Genomic DNA, 18,013 nt, shown 5'->3' on the forward strand with positions numbered 1-18,013 from the left:
AAGAAAGGAAAAAAAATTAAATGCTAAGTCAAAGAAAACTACTTTCAAATTTCAAGATATTCAGATCATTTCCCTAGAGTAGTTACAGCTCTGACCGTTCCACTATGCCTCCCCCTGAGAAGAGTGGGGGGTGGTTCCCGAGGTACCTGAAGCATCTCTATCAGGGATGCTCTTTGGCTTAACCTCCCAGTCACAGGCTGAGGACAGCACATCTCTGTGGCCTCCACCTCAGGATCTATTTCTGTGAATGGCATCTCTTGTCAATTATCCATCTATCTATGTATCTGCTACTTATCATCTACCAACCTATCAGTATTCTATCTTTTCCTGTCTAACAATAATGTATCAACCATACAATAATGTATCAACAATAATGTATCAGTCATCTTTTTAGTGATACGTCTATCAATCATCTACAATCCCATCTTTCTACCATCTACTTCTCTATCAATAATTTATCTATCGATCATCAAGCTATCTATTATTATCTACTCTTCTATTTCCTGTCACTGCTCTGATGGAGTGTCTATTTGGAGACAAGGTCTTGCTAGGTAAGCCAGGATGTCTTTGAACTCGTGTCCTCCTGACTCCATCTCTCTCAAGTGCTGGGGTTATAGGTGTGCACTTCTGTGCCTGGTTCCACTTTCCTACCAAAATTGTTTTGTTTGGAAACAGGGACTCACTGTAGAGTCCAAGATGGCCCTGGTGCTGATCCCCCTGCCTTCCAAATCCTAGGATTATAGATATGTGCTATGAGACCTGCCTTTAATTTTCACAGATGCTTAAAAGTTATTTTTTTTTTAATTTTTAAGCTTTGTTATCATGTCTGCCGCACACATACCCATCTTTTTTTTTTTCCTTTTGGTTTTTAGAGACAGGGTTTCCTCTGTATAGCCCTGGCTGTCCTAAAATTCACTCTGTGGACCAGGTTGGTCCTTGAACCACCTGTCTCTGCCTCCTGAGTGCTTGGAACTAAAGGACTAAGGGCATGTGCCACCACTGCGGGGCACCTTATGAAGGTTTTACAATTTTTGTATAGACATATAGTTTAGCCTTTCCTGCTTCCTCATAGGCTAAGAAGGCCTGTCCCCCATCCACAGCTTCTCGGGTTTCTTGAACGAATTTGCTTTTGTATAAACATCTATAATCCCCCTGGCTCTGACTTTAAGAAACTTCCTCTCACTAATCATTCACAAAGGTATCCAAGAAAAGGTACGGTCCATGCCTCTAACTCTAGCATTTGGGAGGCTCAAGTAGGTGGACCTCTTCAAGTGTGAGGATAACCCAGGCTACATAGACCAGGCTGGGTTGTAGAGCAAGACTCAATCTCAAACCCTCAACAACAAAAGGGCAGTAGTGATTTTTCATGCAATAAATTGCAACAATAAGAAGCTTATCTTGAAATAATCCTTTTCCTTAATCTAACGTGGTCTAGCTTTCTTCTTTAAAGTTGTACCCAAGGGACAGGAAAGTGGGTGTTCCCAAAAGGATTCCGAAATTCTTACTCAAAGGTGGAAACAAGTGAATGAGCGCAACATATGTGTAAACTGTGTGTGTGAACAATGTGTGTGTATACACACACACACACACACACACACACACACACTACTTAAGCCAAAAGAATTAACCACAGATCCACGGTTTTTAAAACCAGTAAGGAGTTTTGGCTGTGTTTCTGTGTGGCTGTGTTTCTGAGAACCACTGGTAGAGTAAACCCATCCTTTGGAGCTGGGCTTGGCAGAGCTTCCTCAGAACTGCAGGTGGGGGAAGGTTCTGGGCCGTGGCTCCTAGGCCCTATCTTGGCAATGCTTACACAGGTGCAGTTATCAAAACACAACGAACTGTGCCCTTAAAACATGAGGATTTTATTGCAGTTGAATCAGATCTCGGTGAAGCCACTCTTCAGAAAACAAAGTTCCACAGCAGCAAACTATAATATGGGAAATCACTGTTTACTTCCTAATCTTTCCCCTCCCCCACCCATGCATTTTACACACACGGAAACACAAACATCAAACTCTCTGTGTGTATGATAGTAAAGTATTTTTTTTCTGCTTCCTGGATTTTTTTTTAAGATTTATTTTTATTTTTAAATGATGTCTATGTCAGTGAGAGTATGTGCAGGTACACTGAAGCTAGAGTTACACGTGTCTGTGAGCAGTCCGATGTGGGTGCTGTCAATCAAGCTCGGGTCCTCTGCAAGAGCGGTGTGCTCTTAACCACTGAGCCATGTCTCCAGCCCCTGCTTTCAGGATTTTATTAATTAATTAATTAATTTATTTATTTATTTATTGCTGGGGACCCATCCTACGACCTGGTGTGTGTGTGTGTGTGTGTGTGTGTGTGTGTGTGTGTGTTTGTGTCTCTTGATATGCCCTCTACGGCTGAGTTATACCCCTCAGCCCCATGATTTATTTTCGTAAGCTTGCTTATTCATAGCCCACGGTGGGGAATGATGAGGGTGTAGGCAAAAGACAGCAGTGACTTGCCCATGAGCTCACTGCCAGCTTTGGGGCACCCAGGTGGGGGCTGGTAGAAGACAAAGGAGGTTCTCCCCACAGAGGTGGAGCCTAGGCAGTGGCCCCAATGCCATCCTTGAGCCCTCAGTACACTCAGAAACACAGCCTGTACTCTGAAGACCAACAGACGCAGGATTGATACTGTGCCCTGCTGTAGCTGGGGGTACGGGGGAAGTAGAAGCCCAGCCGCCACTACAGACTGTCTCAAGTTCAACCAGTGATCCACTTAGAGAACCCCCCCCCCATTTCCTGTTTTTAGTCTGCCCCACTTCCGCCCAGGCTGTGGCCTGGAGAGAAGCACTTGCTGGCTCAGCTTCCTCCTGGGCTGATCTCCCCCTCCCAAGATTGAGTCCTTATCTCTGTTGCTGGGTACTTGGCAGCGAGCGTGGCAACCACCCCAGAAAGAATATCTGTCTGGGTTCAGAGCCCCCTTCTGCTGTGCACCAGGCACCTAGGGAACGAGTAATCCACATCTTCCTGTTCTCATGTCTACAGCAGGAGAGGATGAAGGAGGAGAAGAAATAGCCAGCTGCGTGCACAGTGTCCCTAGGGGCTGTCTGGGAGTTCCAGGGCTGCCCGCCTCTCGAATGTCTTACAATCTCTTTCTGCACAATCTTCTGCCCAAGGTTGCCAGCCCAGGCATTTCAGGTGTGTCCAGACACACCTGGGGAGTGGCAGATTGGAAGTGCCACCGGCTAACTGAATTAAATGTGCCACAAACTGCTCAGAGCATGCTCTCTGATTCCACAGACTCAAATCTCACCTTATCCTCAAGTAGGCCTGCTTCTCTGGGGGTTGAAAACACGGGGCTAGCAGGAACCAAGATGGTTTGCCAACTTGTTTTTGCATTCACCCCAGGAGGCGGAGAGCGTTGGGAAAGGGGAAGTGAGCAGGGTGCTCTCTGAGGCAGCCTACCAACTGGTCCCTCACAGCCAGTCCTAGAGAAGACGCGTCTATTGGGGCTGCTACCCAAGTGGCAGTGGACGAGCCTACACAAAAGTGGCAGCACACTTCACAGAGGTGACGCAATACTCGCGCAGCCTGCCCAGCTGTGGAAGCCACCTGCCAGCAAAAACAAGCCGACGGAAAGCAGACGCTGCCAGCAAACCAAGCCCTAGAGTGTGGGCACCGGAAACCACGAGAGCAGCTGATCAACTGTGCCAACGCCGACAATGGGCAACGGGCGATTTCCCATCCCACATCTCACAAAGGAGGATGGGTCTTGTCCGAGTCTTTGTGGCCTCCCTGACCAGAAGAGGCAGTGCTCTCCCGTGAAATTGGGTTTGCTCAGCTTCAGCTGAGTCTGTCGAGCGCCCCATCTCGGAGCCTGTGTCTGTATGACCCAGAGCAAAGGGCTGCCGCTCACACATACTGAGCACCCCTATGCAAAAGCATTCTTAGCCTAAGCCTAGATGCTAGGCCCTAAAGGCTTACCTGAAATTCAACCCACTCAGGCCTAGGCAGAACAGTGGTAATAAAGTCAGAGGACAAGAGAGACATGGCCCCGAGAGGGTGTGCCAGGGGCATATGGGAAGAACTTCAGGGCAATCAAGTCCCAGGCACTGAGCCACAGAAAGGCACTCTGAAGACAATGCTGCTTTGATCCCAAGGCCAGAAACGAGTCTGAGGCTACCTTAGCCCTACCTACCTTCAGCTCAGTCTGCAGAGCCCCACAGCACAATGCAGAAGCACCAAAAAGTCATTCTGGGTTGAATGAGTGAATGACTGACTGACTGAATGAATGAATGGCAACTGAAATGCAGAGTGTCCTACAGGGAGTCCCGACTCCCACTATGCCCACTCTCAAGTTTTAATAGGAAACCCCATGCTTCTTTCACAGGTGCCTTCTCAAGGTGACAGCCCCGCTTCACCCAACCTTGTCTGCCTCCATTGTCCCCACCTAGACTGAGTCAACTGCCTTTCTTCTACTCTGCTCTGTCTCTACACACCCATGTCTTGAGGTTCTTCAGGTCTTTATCAGTTTGCCATTAGCACTCAGCCCCTCAAGGTTTCTCTGGGCAAGTGCCACCAAGGAAGTGAGGCCTGCTTAGCCCATCCTGTATTGGTCAGTGACGACCCCTTTGTGACTCAGGCTTGATGCCTACCCTTGGAGGTTCTTCTCAGGATCCAAGTCCATTAGATGCACTTATCCCCATGTATCTCTCTGTGCCTCCTTAAGTGGAAAAAACCCCATTCCATCAGCGGCTGAGCTAGACTCCCAAGGCTCTCAGGGGAAACTTGCAGGGGATGTTTGGTGTTTGGTGGTAAAGCCTGTGTTTACCAAGCCACAAGCCCTGGATTCTATCATTCCCAGCAAAGAAAGAGGGAAAGAGGAAATAAAATGTTGGGCTTGGTGGCACACATCTGTAATCCAAGTTTGAGGCCTGAGCCACAAAGGAAAACTGTCTAAAAAAATAAAAAAGAAAGAAAGAAAGAAAAGAGCAAGGAATGAATGAAACTGAATACATTTACAAGGCCAGCCCTGGGTGCCCCCACCCTGGGTGTCCACACACAATCCTCTGGTAATCCTTTTAAGAAGGACTGAATGACATCTTTCAAATCTCAGCCAATCCCTCAGCTACCAGACAACCTTCAGCAAAGCCCGGGAGAGTGGCTCCAGTGTCCTTGCACCATCTCAGTCACTGCGGGTGGGTTGCATCTTTCCCTGTGCCCATCTAAGCTACTCCTCTTTCAACCCTGAGCTCCACACACCCCATCGGAAAGTCAAAGCCCCTGGCTCAACTGCCTAATCGCAGGAAGTCCCTGCCAGGGCGCCTCTGGGCTTCTCCCATAGAGAAGCATGTGTCTGTACTTTAGGTTCACTGTTTCGGAGGAAGGGGATGACCAGAAACCAGTCCTGTTCAGGTGTGCCAGCGCCAAGCCGACTGTAGCATCAGCAACAAACCTCCCCTGGGGTCCCGCGGATGCTGGGGGTGTAGGGGGTGGGGGGAGGGCAGTGGACGCCCGCTCTTCCCCTCCGCCTCCAGCACTTCCAGAGGCTTTGTCATGCCAGTTCCAGGAGTATCTGGGCTCTCAGAGCTCAGACGGTTCCCCGCCAGAGGCCGCGTAGTACTTAGACCGCCCGGCACCGGGGCTCTGAGTCTCGGATTCCCCGCGCCTCGGTGCCCCGGCCGCTTCTCCCCGTGCCCCGGGTCTCCTCCCTCCGAGTTCCGCCCCATCCCAGTCTGCCCCGAGCGTTTGGGCTACGCAGGCCGGGGATGGATGCAGCACCGGCCCCACCAACCCGGGATGGCCACACTTACCGGGATCGGGCGCCGAGGGCCCGGGCTCCGGGCTCCGCCACCAGCGTAGCAGAGCCCGCGCGGGCTCCAAGCTGACGGCACAGCGTTGCTGCTTCACCCACAGCACCGATTGCAGCGGCTCCGCCGCCCCCATTGCGCCCATCGCCGCCGGCGCGGCCTCGTCCGCCGGGCGCGGGGCGCGCGGACGCCGGGGGGCGCGGGACCGTTAGCGGCCCCTGCAGTCTGCCCGGCGGCGGCGCGGGGAGGCGGGAGCGGGAGGCGGTGCTGCGTCACCCGGTACGCAGAGAGGGTGGCGGGGATCCGGGAGGAGGCGACCAGGGTGAGGACTGGAGAGGCTGGACTTGGGGACAGAGAAGAATCAGAAACAGGATCGAGTGCTGTAGCCCTAGGTTGAGGAGCAGAAGAGGCCTAGGAAGGAACGGGAGGGGTCAGAGGAGGGGACTGAGGGACCTAGCCGTGGGGAGGGCGGTCGGAGCGCCGGGTGCGCTGAACGACGCTAGTCTGTGGCCTCGCTACCCCTGGGCACTGCAGGGTCTGCATGCGGTTCGGGGTGGGGAGGGCTGAAAAGACAGGCGGAGTCCCAGCAGCGTGGAAATGTTGCCCGGGCAGTCCTGTGCAGGCGATGGGAGGCCCTGGAACTGCCGGTGTGCGCCCACGAGCGATGTGACCTTGGGTATCCGTCTCTTTTTAGGTCTTAGTCTCCTGGCGGCTAGTAAGAGTCCTGCAGGATGGCCCCAGTAGGCGAAGGAAGGCTAGGAGGGAGAGGACAGGGGTCACCTTCCAGGGGAATGAAAGCTGGATGTGTGGGTCTACAGCCACCAACCAGAGAGACTGATGTCTTCGCATCAGTCACCGGACTGTTCCCTCCCAAATAGGCCCACGAAATGGGAGTTTCTGTTCCTGATGCAGCTTAATATGGGACAAGCTCAACATGTTCACTTCAGGGAGGTTTTCTTGGACTCCGTCTCTCACAGCTAAAGCATCCCAAAGCACAGCAAGGCAGAATTCAGTACTGCACTCAAAGCATATCTACCCATTTCTGTGAAAATTCCATGGGCATATGGGCTTGTCCCTGATTGGGTCTCCAGTGTCTAAAATGGTCCCTGTACATAAACATTGTTACTCAAATATTGGTTGCACTGATGGTATTTGTTTACATCTGACCAAGGAAGAGTCTCCTCAGAGATGCTAACTGGTCCAAGAGTGTAGAGCTGTGGTGTGTCAGAGCTAAGCCTCACAGAGGGGTGAGCTTTCAAGAAGACTGGAGAGCCTCCTGCCCTCCCCCTCAGCTCTCCTGCTGTTGCAGACCGAGGTGGAGCTGGCCAAGTCTACCTTGCCTGTGCCTGGTACCAGAGGGCTAAGGTACAGGTCTGATCCTGTCCGTGCTCTGTGTCCATCTGCAGGGCAGGGACAGCCATGAATCACTTGCTTCCTGGAAGCCCAGCCCAGTTGTAGGCTCCCTGACAGCCCTGGAGTGTTGCTTAGGCCCAGGCAGAATCCTAGCCCCACCCTGAAGCAAGCTGGACCTGATCTAGCTCAATGGTTAGTTGAAGCAAGGGTTGCCCCAGCTCTTTCCTTCCATGGCTCTCGGGATGAGGCTTGGGGAACGTGAACATGAAACTTCTTCAGAAACATGGTGTCATGGTTGGCGATGCAGCCTCTGTTACAAGTGAGGGGTTGTGCCAGGCCAGGGCAGCAGAGCCTAGGGACTTTAGAACACCACCCTTTCTGATGGGGTCTCTTCTGGCCTTCCTGCCCCTTCACATTTAAACGTGCATGGCTTGTTACGACGACGATGACGATGACGATGATGATGAGTTTTGTTTTGTTTTTTTCGAGACCGTGTTTCTCTGGGTAGTCCTGGAGCTCACTCCATAGACTCTCGAACTTAAAGGTCCACCTCCCTCTGCCTCCCAAGTGCTGAGATTAAAGGTATGAGCCACCATGCCTGGGAAATCATGCAGTGTGTGTGTGTGTGTGTGTGTGTGTGTGTGTGTGTGTGTGTGCATAGTCAGACAGGGTCCCCAAGAGGACTTGACGCCATTCCTAGTCCTAGAGAAGCTCCATCCAGGAAGACAGAGCCACACGGATCACAGAATACTAAAGAGCCCTGCGTGAATTATAGCCCACTAGTGGGAACCAGGATCCCCCAGTAGCTACTGCGGACTGAAGTGTATCCTTTCCCCTCCTCCATTTGAATTCTGAAGCTTCAAGTTTGAGTGCCGTAGATAGTGGCTTATTTGGAGACAGGGCCTTTTAAGAGGTGATTCAATGAGGGCTTTAGGGGGTTTGGGGAATAGCTTAGTTCAAGAACAGAAGTAGCCCCTTCTCCTCCAAACACACTCATCCACATATGTGTGCCCGCACACATAGGAACACATGTGTACAAACAAATTAGACCATGAAGGTAGTCTGAATTCACATCAACTGGTGTACTTAGTATAGGGGAGATTTGAACACAGATCCAGGGATGTGTACCTAGAACACAAACTGTGAGAAGCACCCGAGGAATGGCCATCAGGAGACAGCAGCCTGGTTGGACCCTTGGTCTTGGGCTTCCTGGGTGTTAAAAGTTCTGTGGTGACCCTGGCCAACTAGTGTATTAGCTTGCCAACCTGGATAGCTGGGTAGCTGCAGTGCCAGGACTCGCTGGGGAGCCTCTTGCCAAGGGGAGGGCAACCTAATGAGGGCTGTGTTCTGGGAAGCTGAGGTAGACAGCAGGGAAAGGCTGGGCTCCTCCAGGCGGGGAAACATAATGAGCACAGGGCTGGAGGTGGAAGGAAAGGAGGCTGCTCTATCCAGAGCAGCTGCCAGGCCCTTGCTGCCTCTGAGTCCCCCCCGGGGCTCATCAATTGTTGGCTGTGAAAGCATATGGCAGAGCAGCTGACAGGGCCTTGGAAACACCCACGCAGCCTAGATCAGTCCTGGGATGTGGGCCTCTACACTGGGACCACACCTAGTTCCCCCTGATGGTTCCCCAAGCTACCTGGTTCACCTCTTACCCTGCCCTTGCTGGGCCCTGATCCAAACACCCTCTTACATGTCTATTTGCAAAGTTGCTACCCACTCTCCTTATCCACAGTCACCTGCCGAGGCCCCTGGCTGTCACAGCACTTCAACCTGTGCCTAACTTTCTTACAGCCAATGATGTCCCAGCCTATTGCTGGCCTGGCATATGCACAGCTAGCCCCAGGTTTAGAAGGGTCATATGAACGGGAAGACTAGGGCATAGGTTCAGCCCCAGCAGCCTGGAGCCCTCATGAGCTACACACTGTCTTGACCGTGCCCCACTCCCCAGCATACATCAAGCTGAGCCATTCAGTTTCTGACCTGATGCTCTGGGTCATCTACATCTAGGATTCTGACCAACTATGGCCAGCACACTCTCTCCTGGGAGCCAGGTTCTCTCACACACGGACTGCCTGACTCCTGAGGTCCTGTCTAGTCTCACACACCGCCATTAAATATGAGTGTCTCACCCATTGGGTCACCCACCGAAGAGGTAGCACCTTCCAACTTAGTTCTTTCTGAGCTCCTCTCCTTCCAGGAGGTTTATGCTCTTGTTTACACTTGGCCTGCCTGCTTATCTTCCCACGCCTCCTCCCTGATGAAGTCAGCAGGACTAATTGACATCAGAAACTGGAACACTGCTGGGCGGGGCCGGGGGATCTGGCAGGCCATACCCACAGGTTGCCAGGAATGCTGCCCTCTGCCCTCCACCCTTGAGGAAGAACCTTCCAAACACTAGCTGTCAGAGCTGCCTGCCTGGAAGAAACGTCCTGGGCTCCAGAGCCTGGTTGGTGTTTGATAGACTCATGATTCACAAAATGCACACAACTCTAACCTGCCCTCAGGACCCTGACAGTGGCTGGAAACACTCATTATCTATTCTATTAAACAGATGGCAGATGGAGACTCAAGAAACCAAACTGATCTCCTCAAGTGACAGAGGAAGCAGTTAGATGGGAGGGTAGTCATGCTCTCCTGTCCTCCAACACCTCAGAGTTGAAATGAGAAGTTAGAAAGTAGCAAAAGCCAAGTTCAATGCTGTCAGTGGCCATGCTGGCTTCTCAGGCACCTCACTGGGACAGCCAGTCCACCTTCAAGAGGGCAGGTAGGAAAAGAATATAGTAGCAGAACTATCCTCTCTCATCTAAGAAATTTAGGCTTGGGCTGAAGAGCGGTTGGCCCTTAGTGTGGCGGAGCCTGGAAAGGCTTTAAGGTAGGTCTGGCCAGAATAATTCTGTATCAAAGCCAAAGACTGGGGTGCTTACTCCTCTGGAGAGCTGGGGGAGTACCCTATCTAGGATGGGGGAGGGCAGAGACCAGACTTTGGTTTGCTTTGAGTCTGCAAGTTCATCAGACCTGCAGGGGTGACCTATCCTGAGCAGGGACTGGGTACTCTGCTTCGCTGAAGCTTATGTTGTGCCCACAAGGCAAGGCAATAGCTTTGTGAGCGTAGGGGTTGAGCCCAGGGTTATGAAGCAAAAGAGAGAACTAGGAAGGAATACAACTACAAGATTCAGGACCTGGCCTCCCCTGCCCGTTAGCCTGGTGGCCACTGTCTGCATTCCTTCCCAGATGGGGAGTATCCTGTGAGTTGCCCAGAATATCAACCCACAAGGAAGGAAGTTTGCTTTGTGGCAGCCTCTCGGAAAAAACACTATCTCTTAGGAAGTGAACGTGAACTGGACAGTGGTGGCAGAGGCCTTTAATCCCAGCACTCTGGAGGCAGAGCCAGGTGGGTCTCTGTGAGTCTGAGACCAGCTTGGTCTACAGAGTGAGTTACAGGACAGCCAGGGCTACAGAGAAACCCCTCCCTGGTTTCCCCTGCAGCTGAAGGAAAGATGGACAGCCTTGTGGACCCACAGCTCTTGACCATGTCAGGGGGAGGTGACTGACAATGGTGCTGGTGGGGAGGACTCAGAGAGGGAACAGAATGTGTGCCCAGCTCTCCCAGGCTTCAGTAAATGATACAATGTAACCTTGACTCATTCTGGCCAGTAGAAGCTGCCACAAAGTTTAGTTTTAGGAATTGGATGAAACTCACCACCAAAAGTGTGCACTCGTGGTACCTGTGATCCTTGAAGACTCAACTGAGTGGCCTTTGCACATTGGTAGTTGCTTGGGTGGCCTTGAACCATTGGGGACCCTGATCTGGAGAAAGAGATGGGAGAATGTAGAAGCCATTACTGTCCCTTCATGGGTACTTGGAGGAGCAGGAGGCTTTCTTCAGTGTGTGCAGGTTTTACTTGTCTTTTTGTGTTGGAGTGAAGGAACAAGGAGAAAGCCACTTTCAGACAAACCCAGGGTCTTGGAAGCAACACTCTCTGGAGAAGACCATTTCAGAGAGAGAATACGAGCCCCACAGGCAACAGACTTTGTAACACTGGGGTTTGGGGTGGGGGTGGGGAGTTATCAGATCCAACCCCAAATCAAAACCAGAAGAGATTTAAAAAGTGTAAAAAGAAAAGAAAAAGATGAGTAGAAACGGAATACCACTAAACTCAGTGTTCATGGGTGGCAAGGAAGATACTGTGGCCCCTAAAAAAGGCCACGCCAAAGGTACCGCTGGGCAGTGCTGGCAGAGAAGGGTGGGTGGCCACAAGGCTACCCAGGAAGAGGAGGGGCCAACTCTACCACCCTCGACAGTCTGCCTGAAGCCTGGCATGGGAAGTGGGGAGCGGGGAAACCTGAATTGAAAGGGGGTGCTGCACCTTGAGAATAATGCTGACCACGTGAGATCAGGAAGCCTCATGCTGCTCACATCACCATTATCTACAGACTGGGGAACTGACGCTGTAATGCCTACGTGTGTGTGTGTGTGTGTGTGTGTGTGTGTGTGTGTGTGTGTGTGTGTTTGTGTGTGTGTAAGAGGTTAGAGGACAACTTGCAGGAGTCAATTTTCTTCTATCACGTGTATCATGGGGATCAAACACAGGTCATTAGGTTTGGCAGTTTTGCCTGCTGAACTGTTTTGCTGGCCCAGTAACTCCACACACACACCCCACTTCCCTATATCATCCTCCTCCCAGGGCTGTCACTTCTGACATTCTCTACCAGCCCTTGACACTCAGTTCTATGTAGGCCAGCCATTGACTTCTGCAGAGAGCAGGGCCATACTCTTCCCCTGCAGAGATCTGCCTGTCAAAAGGTTGCTGCCAGTTAGAGACAAGGACCCTTGTGGTTAGCTTGGCAGAGTATTCAAGAGAAGACGGGAAATGACGCTTTTATAAGTGATCCTAAAATAGTAATGGATTTGGTTTTAAAGTGGGAAATGTTTTGCTGCATGATAGAGTCTGAGCACAGGCTGGGGCATCCAAGGGCCAGTCTGTGATGGCTGGAATAGCAGCACAGGGTTAAACTAGACTTAAAAGGTCACTATCAGACGGCAGAGACGGATGAACACATGATAGCATTGTATGTAAATGCTCAGACAGGAAGGATACAGACACCCGAGAGATGTTTCTGCTGGAAGCATGTGGAAGATATGCTGGGTGCAGACACTCTGGATGAGAGTGGACTGAACAGGTTGCACTGGGATCCTCCCATCCCTGGGAGGCAGCAGGGAAAACCTCTTATGGCAGGCCCCAAATCCAGGGTACCAGCTTACCCTGGAGACCCAGGCCCCACAGGGGAGCTGCAATCTCGTGCTGATGGGGGAAGGGGTGTGGATAGTCACGGATTAGGAAAGTACCAGGGTCAGAGGGAGAGCATCCTGCAGCCCACTTCTGTTCCAGTTCCTGATTTGATGAACTATGTGACTCATGTTCCTGGTAGTTCACTCAATTAAGGCTCACAGTTATCAATACCTTCACCATGGAAGGAAAAGCTTCATTTCCTATAAAGGATCCCTGTAACCCTGAGACACCACTCTGTACCCTGCCCTGCACCTGCCCTGGGAACCACTAACCTCGTTTCTGACTGGCTTCACCCGTTCTAGATTTCTCATGAAGTGGAACTACATGCTACCCCTCTCCCAGCTCTCTGAGGGGAAAAGAACAAGCCTTGCACATACTAGAGAAATGCCTTACCATGCAGTTCCACTTCCAGTCCCCACTAAGTGGCCTTTCTGCCTGACTTCCACTTAGTGCCTTGTTTCTCAATCGATTGGGGTCAAATGACCCTTTCACATGGGTGGCCCAAAGCCATAGGAAAACACAGATATTTACATTATGATTCATAACAGTAGCAAAATTACAGTTGCGAAGTGGCAGTAATATCTTTATGGTTCAGCCATCCCATGAGGTACTGCATTAAAGGATGGCGGCACCAGGAAGGTTGAGAACTGCTGATTTGGTGTCTCAGTGCACTTCTGCTGCCACAAAACTGGAGACAGAATCATTCCACTCATTCACTCAGTCTCCCCTTGTAACCCAGACTGACCTGAAACTCACCTATTCTAACAAGGCCACGCCTCCTAAGAGTGCCACTTCCAATGGGCCAAGCATATTCAAACCAACACAAGGCCTATCTACGTTTTCTGTCTGTCTCCACTCTTCTTGTGGCTGACTAGTATTCCGTCATGGTGTGCCGCATTCATTTTCATGGGCTGATGGGTGTTCGGTTGCTTGCGCTCTTTGGCTGTAGGAATAATGTGGCTCTGGACATTCAGGATCGAGTTCTTGTGGATACACAGAGGAGTGGCAATGTCATTTCTTCTGCCCCTCTCCGTTTAACTGTTCGAGGAACCCTCAGACTGTTTCCCATTCAGCCTCACTGCCTGACAAGCGCAGAAGGGCACAGAAGCGTCCAGCCTTTTGCGTGTTTGCTCTGTTGATTATGGTTCCCTGTTGGCTGTAGCCATCTGTAAACAAAAGTTCACATAAAGAAGCTGTCCCTTCCATTGCACCTTCTGGAAAGCCGATTAACTGATCAGAACTTCAGCGACTGTGGCTAGCTTGGGATGTTACACATTCAGGGACTAATTACAATTACCTCGCACTATCTTCAGGCCCCTAATAACCATTCCTTGCTCACCTGTGTGGGTCCGACCCAGTGCTCTAAGACAAACAGATAAAACCCTGTTGGAATGTGTTGACTTGGCAGACTACTAGCTTCCGCCAACCTCACAGTGAAGAACTATCTGACAACATCTGAGGCCCGTGGCTGAGATTTTTTTGCTGCCACCATCTCTCTGATGCCCCCACCAATGTACTTGAAAAGCACCCTGGTTTACGACTTTCTTCATTTTTGACTATAAAAAAGTTCATGAAACTACTTCCTGTTAAAACACGGAGTTTGGAATAACTTAAATCTGTGTTCCTGAGCTACGGTCACTTAAATTTAGATTTGGAATAATTTATCTCCTGTCCCCACTGAGGCGAGAGCTGCTTTGGCGTTGAAGTATCCTAGTTGGTGTAAATTGCTTCACTGGGTTTGGCCTAGCTTATCTGTGAGAAAACAGATCTGATCTGTACTAAGGACACACCTTTCCTCTCACTTGACTTTTCACTGTCAGGGCTTCTGTTTGTTTATCCTCCTCTCCAGTTCCAACTCTGTCTGTCTCTCTGTCATCCTCAGTTTGATTCTCAGCACTGGAAATAAATCAGAAAAAACATTAGTTTCTGTGCCAGATTGGCTTATTCTAGACCAGTCAGAGCAGGTTGGATCAGGGTGGTCCCAAAGCAGAACTGATGTCTATAGTGATTGACGGGGTGTGGGCAATAAGGGTCTGGGTCCCACATTTGCCTAGCTGGGTGGGTGAGTTCTTGTCGTTGTGTGACAAGTGTTCCAAGAAGCCAATGGGGTTGTGTGTTTGGGCCGGAGGTCACATCTGAGACTGTTGCTCATTGAGCATGTGACTGTTGATCTGCCCAGGGAGCCCCATGACTCTGTTTACTGGGACAGTCCTGAGGTGTACCTACTGTGCCAACATCATTACAGCTGCTCCTCCAGGCTCTCTTCTCCCTAGCAGCTCTGTAGGTGACTAGTGGCCTCGCTGCCCACAACTTGTAAGGACAATTGGCAGAAGAGAGGATCCCAAAAGGGCACTATGGCCCCGGCAAGACAGCAAGGAGGATGCCAGGGGTCTGGAGAGGGAGGGGTGGCTTTGGGGACCCAGCTTTGTGCCCTCATCCCTTGAAGCCTCAGTTTTTCTGCATGAGAGCTGAGAGTCAGATCACAGATCCAAGTAGGCAAAGACTAGAGTTCAAACCCAGGCTTGCTCTGTCTACCAGTAGCCGAATGCCCTCACTAGGGTCTCTCAGGAAAATATTACCTTCTTTGTGGTAGGGCTGTCCCCAGCACTGTGGGATGCTTCTACTCACTAGATGCTCACAATGGCTCTCCGTATGCTAAGAATAAACCACCTCCAGACATTGCCAAATGCATCCTGAAGAAGCACTGTCTCCATACATCACTTCCATACTCTGTAAACGAAGAACCATGGGCTGGAGAGATGGCTCAGCGGTTAAGAGCACTGACTGCTCTCCCAAAGGTTCTGAGTTCAATTCCCAGCAACCACATGGTGGCTCACAACCACCTGTAGTGGAATTTGGCTCTCTCTTCTGGTGTTTCTGAAGATGGCTATAGTGTACTTGTATACATAAATAAATAATTCTTTAAAAAAAAAAACAAAGAACCATATGGGATGCCATGCTGGTGCCCAGCGTAGCCGGTGTACACACAACATTTGATATAGCATAGAGCTCCCTAAATGAATCCACAAAGTGGGAGCCCACAGTTTGGGGCACAGTGGAGACATCTGGGAGTCATGAAATCATGATTCCCTATGAGCCTGGTGTTGTGGGTAGCAGAAAGGCCTCTGGAGTGACTGCCAGGTTGAGATGTCAGGTATGGACACCTGCAGATTCTGGTCCCACCTGGAACAGGGCAGAGCTTGCTAAAGCAGAGAGGAAGAGCAATCTAAGGACCCAGATGCTGGTCTTTTTGAGGGGGAGGGGCATGAAGGGTGAGTTCCTAAGACATGGTGGTGTGGTGTTGCATGCATTTGATCCCAGCACTCAGGAGGCAGAGACAGGCCCATCTCTGAATCTGAGGCAAACCTGGTCTACACAGTGAATTCCAGGACAGCCAAGGCTACACACCATGTCTTCAAAAACAAAGAAATAAACAAAGAAACAAAGGAAGAAACAAAGCAAGAAACAAAGAAAGAAAAGAACAAAGAAAGAAAGAAAGAAAGAAACAAACAACAAACCAGGGATAGCTACATGAAGACAATTTAGGGTGGCTGGAGTGACTACTCCTGTTATCCTGCTGGGACAACCCTGGCTTCATCACTTCAAGTCCTACATCCAATATTCAGTCCTAAATCCAAAATTCCAGGTCCCACAGCCCTCCTCGGAGATGAAGCCTGCCTTCTGGCCCAGCTACCCTTAGTTTCCTCACCAGGCACCTCACAGGCACACTAGGCTGGTGACCTCATTTAGGTATTGAGCAGAAATAGACCAGCAGCTCTAATTAGCTCATCAGCAAGGCTTGCAAATGGGCCACAGCCTCTGACAGTCTGGGATGTGGAAATTTCCATCCACTCTTCCTCCGGTATGGGCAGGAGTGTGAGGTCCCTTCCCCCAGGGACACATCAAACTGTGCAGCTTGCACATGAGATGGGGGAGGCAAAGCACCCCCTCCTCACTCCCCCCACACTGATGCTGATTCCATAGGTTTTGGGGGCTGGATCAGGAGAGAACCTGCATATTTCACACAATCCCCAGTGACATGATCATCCCCAGCTGGTCCTTGCCCTGGGCAGTACGGCATAGTGGGGGGCCTTATTCTGTCCCACCCAAAGGCAGCGACCCAATGCACTTGTTTACAGCCCTTACCTCAAAAGACAGCCGAGAGGGTCAGTGTCTGAGTGGGGCTTGACCTAGAGCTGGCTACAGGGTTACCACTGCAGCCAGCCCCCTGCTACTGTCTACTCAAAACAGTGGTCCCTGGTTGGAAGCCATTGGACCTCTGTGGTCCAGCCAGGTGATGCTGGCCTATCCTTTCTCTTGTTTGACTCTTTTTCTCCTGAAAGCAGACAAGGGGATAAAGGAATTCAGGGGGTCTTTCTGGGACCTATGTGCTGACTGTGGGGCCTGGACTGTGCTCTCAATTTTCAAACAGAAGCTTGGCTCTCAGGGAACAGAGCCCAGGCTGCTAGGCCGCCCTGTAGCTAGCAGCCAGTTACAGCCTCAGAAACCATCCGTGGGTTGAGAGGGGAGTCTCAGAAAGCAACTAGCCCGCCTGTACCTTCATATTTTCTCCATCACCCTCTCTGCTGTTTGCCCATGGTCCTCTCTCTTTTGTCCTGCCTCCCTTGGAGAGAGGAGGGTGCTCACTCTGGCCAGAGTGGAGAGGAAGAGATAGGGTGTGGCTTAGCATTAAGGCACTCACCAAACTTTGGGCTTCATGTCCACCACTGTGAAAATAAATGAACGAATGAATGATTAACTCTTTGTTTAAAATCAAAACAAAGCTTAGTGCTGGGGAGATGGCTCGAGTTGGTAACGTGCCAGCCACAGAAGTATGAGGGTTCAAGTTCAACTCCCAGAACCCACTCATAAGAGGTTGGGTGAGGTGGCAGGCTCTTGTAATTCCAGAGCTGGGGAGGTGGAGACAGGGGCATTGCTGGTGTTTGCTCAGGTTCAGGCACCAGGTTCAGTGAAAGACCAGAGCTTTCAGGTGGAAAGAAACTGAGGTAGGTACCTGACATCAACCTGTACCCTCTCCCCATACCCTCTGCCACATGTGTACACACGTGTAAATGCACACGCACACATACACAGAATAGAGGGGCTCCAGCTATAGCCTCGGCTAGCAATGGAGGGCTATTTCATGACTTTCTTGAATGATTCACTGGTCTCTAGGCCCTGGCTTGCCCACTTGCAAAGGGGGACAGTTCAAGATGGAGCAATGGAATTCCCTACTGTCTGTGACTCTTTAAGGCTTTCTGGTCATATCCTTGGCCTCCAGTCACTTGACCAAGCGCTTTTTGTTGTGTACGTTCTGTGACAGTCCTGGGAGCGACAAGTCTGGGAGTTTGAGAGGCAGGTTTTATGTGCACAGAGTTTGTTTTGCTTCCTGCCTAAACTGGTACAGAAAGAAATCCACCCTCTTCCTCTCTAGAAAAGGAAATAGCCTGAAGGAAGCATGACAGTGTGTCACTGTGACCATAGCCATAGGGAGACATGGGAAAGAGACCCCCTGCAGGTCCTGAAGATCCTGCAGATCCAAAGCTGCAGGCTCTCCATGACACAAGGCAGCAACAGGATATCCGAGAGG

General features: G+C 50.8%; 1 protein-coding gene across 2 annotated transcripts in view; it reads right to left on the minus strand.

The window, feature by feature from the left end:
* Nucleotides 1–7,497, minus strand: part of Cerk (ceramide kinase) — a 44,212-nt gene extending 36,715 nt beyond the window's left edge. The window contains exon 1 of one of the 2 annotated variants that reach the window (XM_039078853.2): nt 5,783–7,497. In XM_039078853.2, coding sequence (XP_038934781.1) covers nt 5,783–5,924 — 142 coding nt within the window. In that variant the 5' untranslated portion in view covers nt 5,925–7,497. The remainder of the gene's footprint in view (nt 1–5,782) is intronic. The other variant, NM_001134861.1, reaches the window with a different exon arrangement.
* Nucleotides 7,498–18,013: the final 10,516 nt, after the last annotated feature.

This window comes from Rattus norvegicus, chromosome 7, assembly GCF_036323735.1.
Source record: "Rattus norvegicus strain BN/NHsdMcwi chromosome 7, GRCr8, whole genome shotgun sequence".
Classification (NCBI taxonomy): Eukaryota; Metazoa; Chordata; class Mammalia; order Rodentia; family Muridae; genus Rattus; species Rattus norvegicus.